The following is a 14,029-nucleotide window of genomic DNA, read 5'->3' on the forward strand; positions in this document are numbered from 1 at the left end:
GCCAATACAATGCATTAGCCAGTGCTGATTGGCCAGAGTACGGAATTCGGCCAATCAGCGCTGGCTCTGCTGGAGGAGGCGGAGTCTAAGATCGCTCCACACCAGTCTCCATTCAGGTCCGACCTTAGACTCCGCCTCCTCCAGCAGAGCCAGCGCTGATTGGCCGAATTCCGTACTCTGGCCAATCAGCACTGGCTAATGCATTGTATTGGCGTGATGAAGCAGTGCTGAATGTGTGTGCTTAGCACACACATTCAGCTCTACTTCATCGGGCTAATAGAATGCATTGGCCAGCGCTGATTGGCCGAATTCCGTACTCTGGCCAATCAGCACTGGCTAATGCATTGTATTGGCGTGATGAAGCAGTGCTGAATGAGTGTGCTTAGCACACACATTCAGCTCTACTTCATCGGGCTAATAGAATGCATTGGCCAATCAGCGCTGGCCAATGCATTCTATTAGCGTGAACTGAGTTTGCACAGGGGTTCTAGTGCACCCTCGGCTCTGCTACATCAGATTGCTACATCTGATGTAGCAGTGCCGAGTGTGCATCAGATGTGTAGTTGAGCAAAACTGACTCAGCACTGCTAAGTCTGCATTCGCATAGGAATGCATTGGCCAGCCTTCGGCCAATCAGCGCTGGCTCTGCCGGAGGAGGCAGAGTCTAAGGTCGGACCTGAATGGAGACTGGTGTGGAGCGATCTTAGACTCCGCCTCCTCCAGCAGAGCCAGCGCTGATTGGTCGATTTCCGTACTCTGGCCAATCAGCACTGGCCAATGCATTTCTATGGGGAAAAGTTAGCTTGCGAAAATCGCAAACTGACAGGGATTTCCATGAAATAAAGTGACTTTTATGCCCCCAGACATGCTTCCCCTGCTGTCCCAGTGTCATTCCAGGGTGTTGGTATCATTTCCTGGGGTGTCATAGTGGACTTGGTGACCCTCCAGACACGAATTTGGGTTTCCCCCTTAACGAGTTTATGTTCCCCATAGACTATAATGGGGTTCGAAACCCATTCGAACACTCGAACAGTGAGCGGCTGTTCGAATCGAATTTCGAACCTCGAACATTTTAGTGTTCGCTCATCTCTATTAGTGAATAGTACAAGTTATTATAAGAAAATTAGTAATATATCTTATTATAGAAATCATTTGTAAGTAATGTACCGTCACTCGGTTAAATCTGTATGGTGCCAGGAAAAGGCTTCTCATGGCCATAATCAACAATAAAAGGAATTTCCGGCACTCAGAGTTGTATGCTTCCAATGTGCAAATTTTATTTACATCCGACAATGGTACACCGACAATGGTACAGACGTTTCGGTCAATCAGACCTTCTTCAGTGTGTCGGTTTGAGGAGTTAGAAGCTCAAAGGTATGGAATAGGGAGTCCAGATAAGGGAGTGTGACGTCCTTACCATTGTTGATGTACCATTGTCGGATGTACAGTAAATAAAATTTTCACATCGGAGGCATACAACTCTGAGTGCCGGAAATTCCTTTTATTATTATAGAAATCAGTTTCCTTTTCCATATATTAGACTGCTCTCCTCCTACCTATCTTCTTTCAGGATATGTGTTTACATAAGATTCCTTCTCTATATTAAGCCTCACACTTAGAATTCTCTGAGAAGGGAGGGGTGGAATAGGAGGTTGCTGTCAGACTTGTTAATTGATTTATTGCCTTATTCTTTGCAGTAATATCTGTAGTGAAGTCTTATCTTGAACAGTCGACCCCCATTCCCCAAGGAATAGCAGTGAGTGGGGGGGGGGGGATTGTATGTAGTAGAGCTGAGTGTATGGTAGAAAACATGGACGGAGAATATGAAGATAGCCCATGGACTAAGTGCAGTGGAGGGGGAGGTCACTAATGAAAGTCTCACTTGAAACAGGGTCCTGGTTTCAGAAAGTTTTTGGAACCGCTGTACTAAATGAAACCAAAAGACTTATTCAGACGTGTATCCATCAGATGTGCTATCACATAGACGTTTTATGAGTTACATTAAATCAAAAACAACCTCAGGGACACCCCTCATCTCCCTTCCATGCAAACCCAATTAAGACATTAGGTTTTTGCCAAATTTGATAAAACGGGATGGAAGGCAGCGTGCCTATCCATTAGGTCAGGACTATCACTCACATAAGCAAATATCATAATCATACAGAATTAGCAAAAACTATATCAGAATCTTGCTACTATATTATACTTTTATACATTTTCATTCGTATGAGCAAAGTACTTGTTATAGTTGGTTTCACTTAAAGCGGATTATTGTATATATGTGGGAAACACATAAATGGAAAGCTTTAGCCAACCTTATGTGTATTAGGGCTTTCTGACATTTGGTATAGGAGGTATGGAAATGGATTTCAATTGCTCAATTCTTTTGTTCTCGGAATAATAAGCCTTCTCTGACAGTTTATTACAATGTTGAGCTCAATCAGGGCAGTCCATGGAATGTCTCTGGTTGTCTATGGGGATGAATGGGTGACAATAATATAACTGATGAACCTTTGTAGTTAGTGGGATCTTCACAAAATCTGAATAAGGTAAAATATGCTTCAAAGATATAGTGCCTACCTGTAGTGCCCTCTGTTGTTGGGAGTGGAGCAGTATAATGAGGTACAATGGTGCATAGCAATCATTACTGCAGGAGATTCAAACTATTACATGATAACTATGCTAGAAATACCTTTTAAGCTTTAGCTAGTTAAGTTGGCCCTGCAAGCTCAACATACCGTAACAGAACATATAACAACCCTTTTAAGGTCTAGCCTCACGCAGCATATGAACATTCATGTATGAATGGTCTTCACAAATGAATGAACTTAAATGGTAATATAGCTTATACCCCCCCCCCTCTCTCTCTCTATTTATTTATGTATAGAACAGATGATAACACAGTTTTATATATTATTCATATTCAAAAAAGGCAATGGTCATAATATTTATCTGTAGATAGGACCTATATATGGGTTAAAGAAGAACAAAGAACAAAAAGTTTGGCTTAAAGGGGTTGACCCATCTCAAGGATCCTGACTATACTGGTAACTTATGTAAATTGAAGCTTTTACCTAAATATTTTGCTATAGATATTCTGCTTTGTTATTCTGCTATGTGACCTTATTCCTCCCATTATTTACACAGCGTTGCTATAACCATGGACCTATAGGACACGTGACATCACTTACTCGGTGCTCTTGCTGGCAGGGCAATCATTCCGCTAATTGCAGTTTGCTGATAAAGCCAAGTCTGTCATCTCTCTATGTAAACATACAGATAACATTTTGTCTAAGCATCTGCATATTATCTGATCTGTATAAGTGTTGTGAGACTTCTCCAGTCGTTTAGCAAGAGGGAGTGGGAAGGAGGAGAAATATAGGAAGTGAGATGAAAAAACTGCAGCCAGACTGCTGAGACACTGAGATGGGAAAACCCCTATAGGTGGAAACATAGAATCAGTAAAGGGGAACAAAAGCTAGGTGTAAGAGAACACCTAATATTAGGCATTAAGAGGTAAAACTAGATTTGGAATGTAGCAGAACAGTATGGAGGAAGAATAGAAAGCAGATATATGGAAGTATATGTGGACTAACAGGGTTAACCTAACAGATTGAATGGAGAAGAAGGTGTGATGTGACCAATTACTAGGGTAATTCAATACGGCATTTGGACACCATGCTGTCTACCTGCCAGTCCACCAGGAAACAAATGGGCAATGGCAAACCACTTGCACATATCCAGTGTCTTCTGAAACACCAAAATATGTGACATCACATGCAGTGGCGTGACTAGCAATGGAGGGGCCCTGTGGCGAACGTTTGACATGCCCCTCCCCCCCCCCCCCCGACTGACACCAAAGACCTTGACCGCCCCCTCCTCCACAGTATTATATCCCTTAGTGGCCCTTGCACACAGTATTATGTCCCTTAGTGGCCCCTGCACACAGTATTATGTCCCTCAGTTGCCCCTGCACACAATATTATGTCCCTCAGTGGCCCCTGCACACAGTATTATGTCCCTCAGTGGCCCCTGCACACAGTATTATGTCCCTCAGTGACCCCTACACACAGTATTATGTCCCTCAGTGGCCCCTACACACAGTATTATGTCCCTCAGTGGCCCCTACACACAGTATTATGCCCCACTGTGGACACCCATAAACAATTATTATACTCTGGGGTCTTTTCTGACCCCAGAGTATAATAATCGGAGACCCAGGGAGGATAAAAAATAAAAAAAACACTGTTACTCACCTATATCCCGGCTTCGCTCCAGTCCTTCGCTGTCGGCCTCCGCTGTAGTTCATCTTCTATGACGTCAGATGTCACATGACCTGGAACACAGGCCGTGGTCATGTGACGTCAGAGACATCAGGCGACTAGGCCTGAAGCCTGACCGGATTGTGGAGAGGTAAGTAACTGTGTTTTTTTATGCTTCTTACCTATCCCTGGCCTCCGATCATTATACTCGGGGGTCTGAAAAGATAATGATAGTGTTTGTGGGGCCCGTGGCATCACTTACCGATCCCAGCCCTGCCAGGATCGGTAAGTAAATAGGGCCCGTTACCGACTGGAGTAACTCCAGCCGGTAATGGCCTATTAAAAAAAAAACCCAAAAAAACGCAGTGGTAGCAGCTGTCGCCGGGTCCCTAATGTCCCGGGCCCTGTGGCAGCTGCCTCTACTACTACGGTGGTAGATACGCCACTGATCACACGTCGTATTGGCTGGGAATGGAGTGCACATAATTACTGACAAAAACAAATATATAACTTTTTGATAATAGTAGAAAACATCCTACTAATATTATAAATGTGAAAGTTTGTGTGTTTGGATGTTTGTGAGTTTGGATGGATTTGCGTGCAATTTTCCACAAACATAGTTTTACTTTAGGATTGAGTCATAGGCTACTTTTGGTGCCACTAAACAACATGGCTTCCTAGCAGGAGACTCACAAAAGCAGGACTCCTAGCCCCAGATATAGACTCACACACACTGCCTGGCATTTCCTGCCTCAACCTGCCTGCACACTCCTTACTGTCACCTCAGGAGTAGCCCTCACTCTACTCACTCACATTTACATATAGCTTTCCACTATATAACAGATCACATTGTCTGTATTACTACATACACAATATAACAGATCACACAATATAACACATCACATTGTCTGTATTACTACATACACAATATAACAGATCACATTGTCTGTATTACTACATACACAATATAACACATCACATTGTCTGTATTACTACATACACAATATAACACATCACATTGTCTGTATCACTACATACACAATATAACACATCACATTGTCTGTATTACTACATACACAATATAACACATCACATTGTCTGTATTACTACATACACAATATAACACATCACATTGTCTGTATCACTACATACACAATATAACACATCACATTGTCTGTATCACTACATACACAATATAACACATCACATTGTCTGTATCACTACATACACAATATAACACATCACATTGTCTGTATCACTACATACACAATATAACACATCACATTGTCTGTATTACTACATACACAATATAACAGATCACATGGTCTGTATTTCTACATACACAATATAACACATCACATTTGCTATCCCACCAAACTTTTTAAAGCATTTTTACAGTTTCACACGTCTTTGTCCGCCCAATTCTCAAATCACCGCAGACGAAGTCGCGGGTAAAAGCTAGTTACCCATATGGAGATAGATACACAAGGGACAAAACCAGACACCATCAACCAACGTGCATTTGGGCTTGCGCCTTCGTCAGGGGAACATGTATCCGTTTTTTTGGGTTTTTTTTTTAACATTGGCGTCCGTTATGATAGGTGTCCGTTTTTTTTGTTTTTTTTTTAAATGGACACCTGAGCTGACACCAACGGTAGTGTGAACCCTACCTTACATGTTAAGTTAAAGTTTGATACATACACTGCTGATACTATAAACCTCTAATGGAAAAATAATTCCGATATCATTTTGTCACCAGTTTTTCCATTCTCTATCCTTATCACTTCTTTCTTCACTGTCGTCCCTCTTCTTAGTAACACACCATCAAGGAGTTCATGAAAATGAATTTTCTCCACCAGTTGTCAGGCATTAATGTATTCATATAAAATCACAGCTTACAGCCTTACTGAGACGTTTTACTAGCTACAAGCACTGCATTGAAAAGTTGGCAACATTTTTTTGGCCAAATATATCACTTCAAAAGCTCCTTCAAAGACTCTGAACTCAAGTAGAAATTTGGAAGGTTGAAGTTGTAACGCTCTGCAGAGCTGACATTTTAGAAGTGCAATGATAGCTTGAAAATGTTAACACTTTAAAATAATGTTGCTGGTAGCAATGACAGTGTAATCATTTGGTAATGTACATACTGTCGGAAATGCGCGGTATAAAGCAATTTAGACTGAACTCGGTCAAAGCTAGAGAATCTTCGAGAGTCGTTCGATATGAGCACCGCAGACAAAACTACTTTTCTGTGAGGTCCTCGTATAAAGGGGCTGAGGTGAAGAGGCCACAAGGACAAGTTAGCCACTCTCTGACCATTAATGATGGCTGTTTTAATGTCTGCATGTAAGATGCAGGAATTGAAGCAGCAAATTGCTGGTCATAGGGGAGCTGAGATAAATCCGCACACTATGTGGCACTGAAGATGATTGATTCTTAACGGCTCCTGATTAAATGCTCTAAATGCTGAAAAATGTCTGCCCTCTGCCGTGTAATAACTTCCATTATTAATGCGGCTCCTTACAGGATAAGCGGAATAGAAAGGAGGGCTGGACGGGGAGGGGAGGAATTAGGCTTCTGAAAAATAGTCATTGAGCAAAGGTGCTGAACAGAGAAAAAGAATGGAATGAAATGGAGATGTGTCATTTCTGTTCCTTTCAGGTTGGCAGCTAAAATGTGTCTGATTTCATTCATCTTAACCAAGGCTGACAACTAAGGGCAGATTATCCTAATGGTAAACCACAGGATATCGCAAAGATTATAATAAGGACAAACCAATGAAGACAAGGATGTTTTATTTTTAATGATCATTATTATTTTGTGCCAGGGCTTAAATCTTGTCCTTCATTAATCTTCAAAATCTCTTCTACAGCAGCCAAGGAAAGTACAAAATCTTACTATACTATAGCATTGTTACCAATTGCTTTGTATTTGCTAGTACTGTCTCAAATTTTTAGAAACAATCCCAAAAAATCGGTATGTCCCAGCTCCAAAAGGAGCATAGCTTTTCAAAACTCTGCCTAAAAGTGGGTGGTGTGGGACATAAAGGTGTCTCTGTTACCAATGCAAATATTGGTGACTGTGCTACAAGCTGCTAACTGGATATTCTAATTAGATATGATACATCTAGAACTCGTGTCTATTAAGCAGCATGTGTGGAAGTGTCAACAGGCCCCAGTGGATAGTCAGCAGTATTGGCAGTACAACTGCAGCCGACACTGCACCGCTCTGCAACCAGTGCTGCACTGTGCATTCCTAACTTCTTCCAAGCTGCTGCCCAGGCATTGATCCCTATAACTCACCCAAAAGTGCTGACTTGCATTGGAGAATACATAGTCTACACTCTCAATGAAGTCATCCTGATTAAGGTAAATCTTGCATGTACAAAGGATGTAGCCCTTCAGTGGCAGAAGTGTGAGAGAGGGTGGGTATTGAATTCAGTTGAAAATTAGGCAGAGTTAATAAGATCACAAGCCATGCCAATAAGCAACCCACTTCCACTGTTGTTGAGGATGCACCGCCTGCCACCAGAGAACCTCCTCTTACTCATAAGTGTTCAGTTCTTGAAACCGTATGGCATCTTTGGCTAAGAGGAGACGTCCCTTCTCAAGCTGTCCAACAGGCTTCCAAGCTGGTCATTCTCTAAGATGTTCTCCACCCCTGCAGGTAGACCTCTTCAAAAGCTGTCCTCCAAGTCTGCTCACTCACAAATAACATAAGAACAGGCCCTTAAATAGGGAGACATTCTTGCTCTGGGTAATCTGGGCAACAGCTGAGGACATTCATTGCAGAAAAGCTGTGTTTTTGTGCAGACCTTGCTGTGTTTTTATGAGCAAAAACTGGGAGTGGATTTAGCAGAAGGGAAAAGTGTAAGTGCTTCCTTTATATTCACATGGTGTAAGCATCATAGGGAATACATGTAAAAAAAAAAAGTGGACCCAGTCCTACATCCACTTCAAGTGACCATGTATTATTGTATTCCCTATGTAACTGTTGTTTTATCCTTATGCCTACATCATGTGAATTATTATATGAATTATATGATTTGTCTAACACTGATTGACTTGTAGTGATCACCTCATGACCTGAGGACCTTTGGGGGCGGGGCTACCACCATTTTACACGTTTTTTTATGCTATATATATGTGTTGTATTTTATGTGCATTATGTACACTTTTGAGAAAGGGTAGTCAACCCAAAATGTATGGTGTGTTGAATAACAGATTGAACTTGGTTCAGCGCGCCTCCTGCCGTCTTCTTTGATTTATCCTGGATTGTTGCTTGAGAGTCATACATTGTGCTGGTCTTTCTAGTGCTGTTGTTCCTGATTCTGACTCATGTTTGAACCCTGCTTTGTTACATAGTTACATTTCCTTGGTTCCATTCATGAATATGCTCATGTCTTAGGAAGCCTTCACACGATGTAACGCTGCGCTCATTCTGATCGTAAAAACACGTTCAGAATGAGCGCGTAAATAGCAGCTCCCATTGACTTGAATGGGAAGCGGCATACGTGCGCTCCCCATTGAAATCAATGGGAGGCTTTTTTCCCTATGCTTTCAATGTATTACGCGCGTTACGGGCCAGAAATTACAGTCATGTGAATGGGGCTTTACAGAGCTTTTAATAATACAAACAACTTTGTACTGAAATGTAAGGGTCTCTGCATTTTGTACTTTAAACAACTAATTTTCACTATTTACATCGCACAGGATTTGTTTTATAGTGACCGTGTAATATTCTTACATCCTGTACTAATATCACGACTGCTATAAAAAAGATACTGTGTGATATAAATAGTGAGGGGACCCCATACAGAATTATATGCTCCACAGTAGGCCCACCACACAGTATCATATTCTCCACAGTACCACAGTAGCCCCCCAGTGTTATATGCTCCACAGTAGTTACCCCCACACAGTATTATACGGTCCGTAGTAGTCCCCACATGATTATATGCTCCACAGTGGTACCCATATACAGTATTATAATAATATTATATGCTCCTCAGTACGCTCTCTGCCACACACAGTATTATATGCTTCTCATTACACATCCTCCTCATCTTATATGCTCTTTAGTACACCCCCCCAGTATTATATGCTCTTTAGTATGTCCCCCCAGTATTATATGCTCTTTAGTACGTCCCCCCAGAATTATAACCTCTTTAGTATGCCTCCCCAGTATTATAAGCTCTTTAGTACGCCCCCCAGTATTATAAGCTCTTTAGTACGCCCCCCCCCCAGTATTATAAGCTCTTCAGTATGCCTCCCCAGTATTATATGCTCTATAGTATCATATACACATTCACACACAGTCAGCCACAGTCAGTCACACACTCTCATACTCACCCATGAAGAGCCGCCGACGTCTACCTCCTTTTCACTGCAGGCACTGATGACGGCATCGCGCCCGCGTCAGGGCAGAGGTCAGACTCTGCAGTCAGTGTAGGCCACAGTTGCGTGATCCGCGGCCTACACTGACAGCTTTCATCTGTATGTGCATTTGCACATACAACTGAAGGCAGTGATCGCTCATCAGTGGGGAATGCTATACCGGATTCACCGTTGGTGAGCGGTCCGGGCGACCGCACACGTGCCAGCATTGAGGGCTCTGCGTGCCCTCTCTGGCACGCGTGCCATAGGTTCGCCATCACTGCTCTAGCTTGTCACATCCTGACTGATCTCCTGGTGACAACTCTTGGCTCCATTCCTGTATAAGTTACAACTGGTTTAATGCTATTGCTGCCAATCCTTATTCTGGGGACTGCGACCTGAGACTCCTCTCGCAGCAAAGTTCATACCATCTTTAGTAAGTTAAGGGTAAAAATTAAAGCATCCCTTACAAATTACAACTCACCTATGCTAAATGGATTACATATTAGACAATCTAAACAAATGGCACATGTGAGCAGACACATTTACCATTGCATTATTCAACCTTTGGTAATAATTTCCTTATGTGTTTAGTATACAGACTTTTTTATACAACATAACCACAAGGTAATCAAGTTGATACAAATTGGTAATCTTTGACATACTCTTTGCTGAATAAATAATATAAAGCTAAGGCCCCACATTGCGGAAACGCAGCTTTTTTTTGTTGCAGATTTTGCTGCAGTTTTTTCAGCCAAAGCCAGGAGTGGATTGAGCAGAAGGTAGAAGTATATGAGCTTCCTAAATATTTTCATTACTTTTGTAGTCATTCTTGGCTGTCGCTCAAAAAAAATGCAACAAAAAAAAAAGCTGCACTTCTACAAAGTTGGGCCTTAGCCTAACACCCCTAAACCTAATTAATAAATAGCAAATGTTAAAACTATGTTATAAGTCGTAACTAAATTTCATTTCACACTGGTATCAGGGCGCTGTTTAACAAGTTTACCCTTATTGTGCAGAAGGATTCATTACAAACAGGGGCGTAACGACCATAGAGGCAGCGTAGGCGGCTGCCACAGGGCCCGGGTCATTAGGGGGCCCGGTGACAGCCGCTACCGCTGCGTTTTTTTTTTGTTTTTTTTAATAGGCCGTTACGGGCTGGGCCGGGATCGGCAAGTGACACCGCGGGCCCCGCAAATACTATCATTATACTCAGGGGTCTTTGCAGGAGGGGGCCGGTCGAGGTCTTCGACGTCGGTTGGGGGGGGGAGGCCATGTCAAAAGTTCGCCACGGGGCCCCACCATTCCTAGTTACACCACTGATTACAAACTAATAAAATCCTTTTGGATCTGCTACAAAATAAATCGAAAAACATATCTTATATTTGATATTGATTCTTTAAAAATGGGGCCATTGTCAGCAGAAAACATGCTGCAATATGAGATCACTTCAGACCAGTTATAACAATATATTGAATTACTGGTTACAGCTTTTGTAATGAAACAAGTACATCTGAGATAATCCTTTATATTTACTTATTAAGATAAAACCAATGAAGCATGGAGTGAAATCCAGAGTTACAGTAATTCAGTTCTACTGTGTTAATACAATTTAGACTGGTATTTTAAAAAACACTTAACAATTTCTTTATTTTTTGCTCTCACTTCTTTAGGACACACAGAAGACTAAGCAGTTCAGTTTCCCCTCCCCCAAAGAAAAGAAAGAAGAAGAAATCTGGACATAAAAGAAGCCGGTGAGTGGACCTGTTATCTATCTGGCAGTCTTTGCTATGTGTCTGTACTTAATCAGACTAACCTGCTGGGCCGGAGCCACCAGTAGAAGCTAATGATAAATTGGCAACATTTAGAAGCTATTACTGCTCCTCTGCAATGCAGTAGCCGGATTCTTTCTAATTAGTTCTGGAGATGAATGGAAAGATGCTATCTCATGACATGAATAAATAGCAGATGGGGACGTCAGTCAATAAATTGTCCTAAACATAAATACTTCCATGAAATATACAGTAAAGCTGCATATGAAGCTCAGTGCTTATTCAGCTTTGACCCAGTAGGAAACCACATAGGCCTATTACAGTATAACAGGAATCTTGTAAGTGTAATTCTTCCTAATTAAAAGTAAGAAAGATTACTCTATAAACACGTTGGTGACGTTTGTGGTCTTGTCCGAGTGTTATTTTCCAGAATAAATGCTGACTGTTGAAACCCTTTCATTGCATTCTAAGTAAATTGACAATGATTCCAATGTTATCCAGCAAATAGTATTTATTTCAAAAACAGCTGTGAGTGAACAAACACAAAAAACAACATACTCAGCTCACTTTGGTTGTGGCATTTGTCCACTTGTTTGTCCACCATTGGCTTCCAATTTCACTGCATGCCATCACTTCAGCAGTAACCAGAGACTACTGGGTTGCCAGCAGTGCTGAAGTGAGTGGAGGCGGAACAGTGAGCTGACCAGGGGCATTTAGCCTTCATGCTGAAGCCTAATGAAGGGTTAACTATCCTAAACATTTTTTTATGTGAAGCAGGGATTACTTAAAGGGGATAGTAGTATAAGAAGGCAGGCAGCACTCTCTTCAGAGTAATGGTGGGTGCCTGGTCTTAAAGAAACTCTATCATTAAAATTCCCTTTTTCAACTAAGTACATGTCAGAATAGCATTAAGAAAGGCTATTCTTCTCTTACGTTTATTATTTTGATCCGTGCCACAGTTCCTCGGAAAGTTTTCTTTCTTCCATATGTAAATGAGTTTTCAGACAGCACTGGAGGTGTTCCCCGGCACTCAAACAGCACAGGGGGTGTCCCCTATACTGTTTGAAAACTCCAGCGACGCTACCATCTTCTTCTCCGGACTTCCTCTTCTTCCTGTGGCTAAACAGGAGAGGCCACAGGAAAATGGCTGACGGACATCCCAGAAGGCGCTTTAGGATGAAGAGGTGAGGGTGACATGGGAGAAGAGGTGGTCTGGAGAAGAAGACAGAGGCGTCACTGGAGAGTTTTCAGACAGTACAGGGGATGCCCCCAGTGCTGTTTGACTGCAGGAGAACGCCCCCAGTGCTGCGAGAAAAATAATTTACATATAGAATAAATAAGAAATTTATCAGGAATGGCAGCGCAAATCAGAATAATAAAGGTAAGAGAAGCATATCCTTTCTTAACGCTATTCCAATGTGTACTTAGTTAAAAAAGGGAATTCTAATGATAGATTCTCTTTAATAGAGGTGGGACACAGGGAGAAGAACATAAGAGCTGCTTTTGCACAGATATACATGATGATGAGATGCTACTATAATAATAATGTATGTACACTAAAAGGCATAATAATGAGATGATGCTGTAGTAATACTGTATATAGAAAAACATTTTTGGAATGAGTGTACACTTAAAATATAACTTTTATTCATCCATATAAAAGTAAAAAGGTGTAGATTAAATAACGTTCACAACTAGCGAGTGTGTGTATGTGTGTATTATTAATTCATTATTAATCAAAATGTCTCTCTGTCCAGAGCTCCACAGACACTCGTATATTGACAGGAGTGACTAGAGTTGGATCCTATATAACACACAATTCCTAAAACCAAACACTCCGGTTGATAGTGGTTGGACCAACCCTACTATCCCCAACACAGTAATGAGCCACAAGGGGTGTTGGACTAAAAGATAGAGTCTATAAGAGCTGCTTAATAGAATTCGCCCCTATACCACAGCCACCCAAAAAGTGGCTAACAACAATCCTATAAGACCAATGTGTGCTAATAGGGGACAAGGTTGTCAAGCTGGGGGGATTTTTTTTAATGTATATAATTTGTCCACTCAAAGGGGGTATTGTTGTCAGTTTAACCACCACCCACTCGAGCCAATCCCTCTCCAGATCGCACACACCAATATCCAATCACTCAGATGTTGCTGAGGTTAAAGGCTAGGGAAAGCTGACTAGGAGAATTTTTCTAGCTTAATAGGGTACGATTCTGCAGCTACTATGTACACACACACCACACACTCAAATTAAGACAGCCCGTGAGGCATCTAATGATGAAACTGGCTGACGTGTTTCTGCTAACTTTAAGGCTGATCAGATGCATTACATACAAGTTAGAACTTCGTTTGATTGCGGCCCCCCGGTCGGCTTTAAGGCTGCATTCACACTGAGTAACGCTGGCATTTTTTGTGCTTATTTTTGCACATAGCGCCGCGTTTGCGCCGTTCAACGCGACCGCAAAATAGCGCGGCGCAAACACGCCGTATACGTGGCGTTAACGCGGTGCTATGTGCAAAAATAAGCACAAAAAACGCCAGCGTTACTCAGTGTGAATGCAGCCTAATAGTAAGCTTTGTACCTCTTTTGTGCATTCGGCTCTCTCCTGGTACA

The 14,029-nt window shown here is 41.9% G+C and overlaps 1 protein-coding gene across 3 annotated transcripts in view; it reads left to right on the forward strand.

Moving 5' to 3' along the window:
• SRRM3 (serine/arginine repetitive matrix 3) overlaps positions 1-14,029 on the forward strand; it is a 334,709-nt gene that overhangs the window by 242,608 nt on the left and 78,072 nt on the right. For all 3 annotated transcript variants that reach the window (XM_075264822.1, XM_075264824.1, XM_075264823.1), the window contains one exon: positions 11,311-11,391. In XM_075264822.1, the coding sequence (XP_075120923.1) occupies positions 11,311-11,391 (81 nt within the window). The remainder of the gene's footprint in view (positions 1-11,310; positions 11,392-14,029) is intronic.

This window comes from Leptodactylus fuscus, chromosome 2 (assembly GCF_031893055.1).
Source record: "Leptodactylus fuscus isolate aLepFus1 chromosome 2, aLepFus1.hap2, whole genome shotgun sequence".
Taxonomy (NCBI): Eukaryota; Metazoa; Chordata; class Amphibia; order Anura; family Leptodactylidae; genus Leptodactylus; species Leptodactylus fuscus.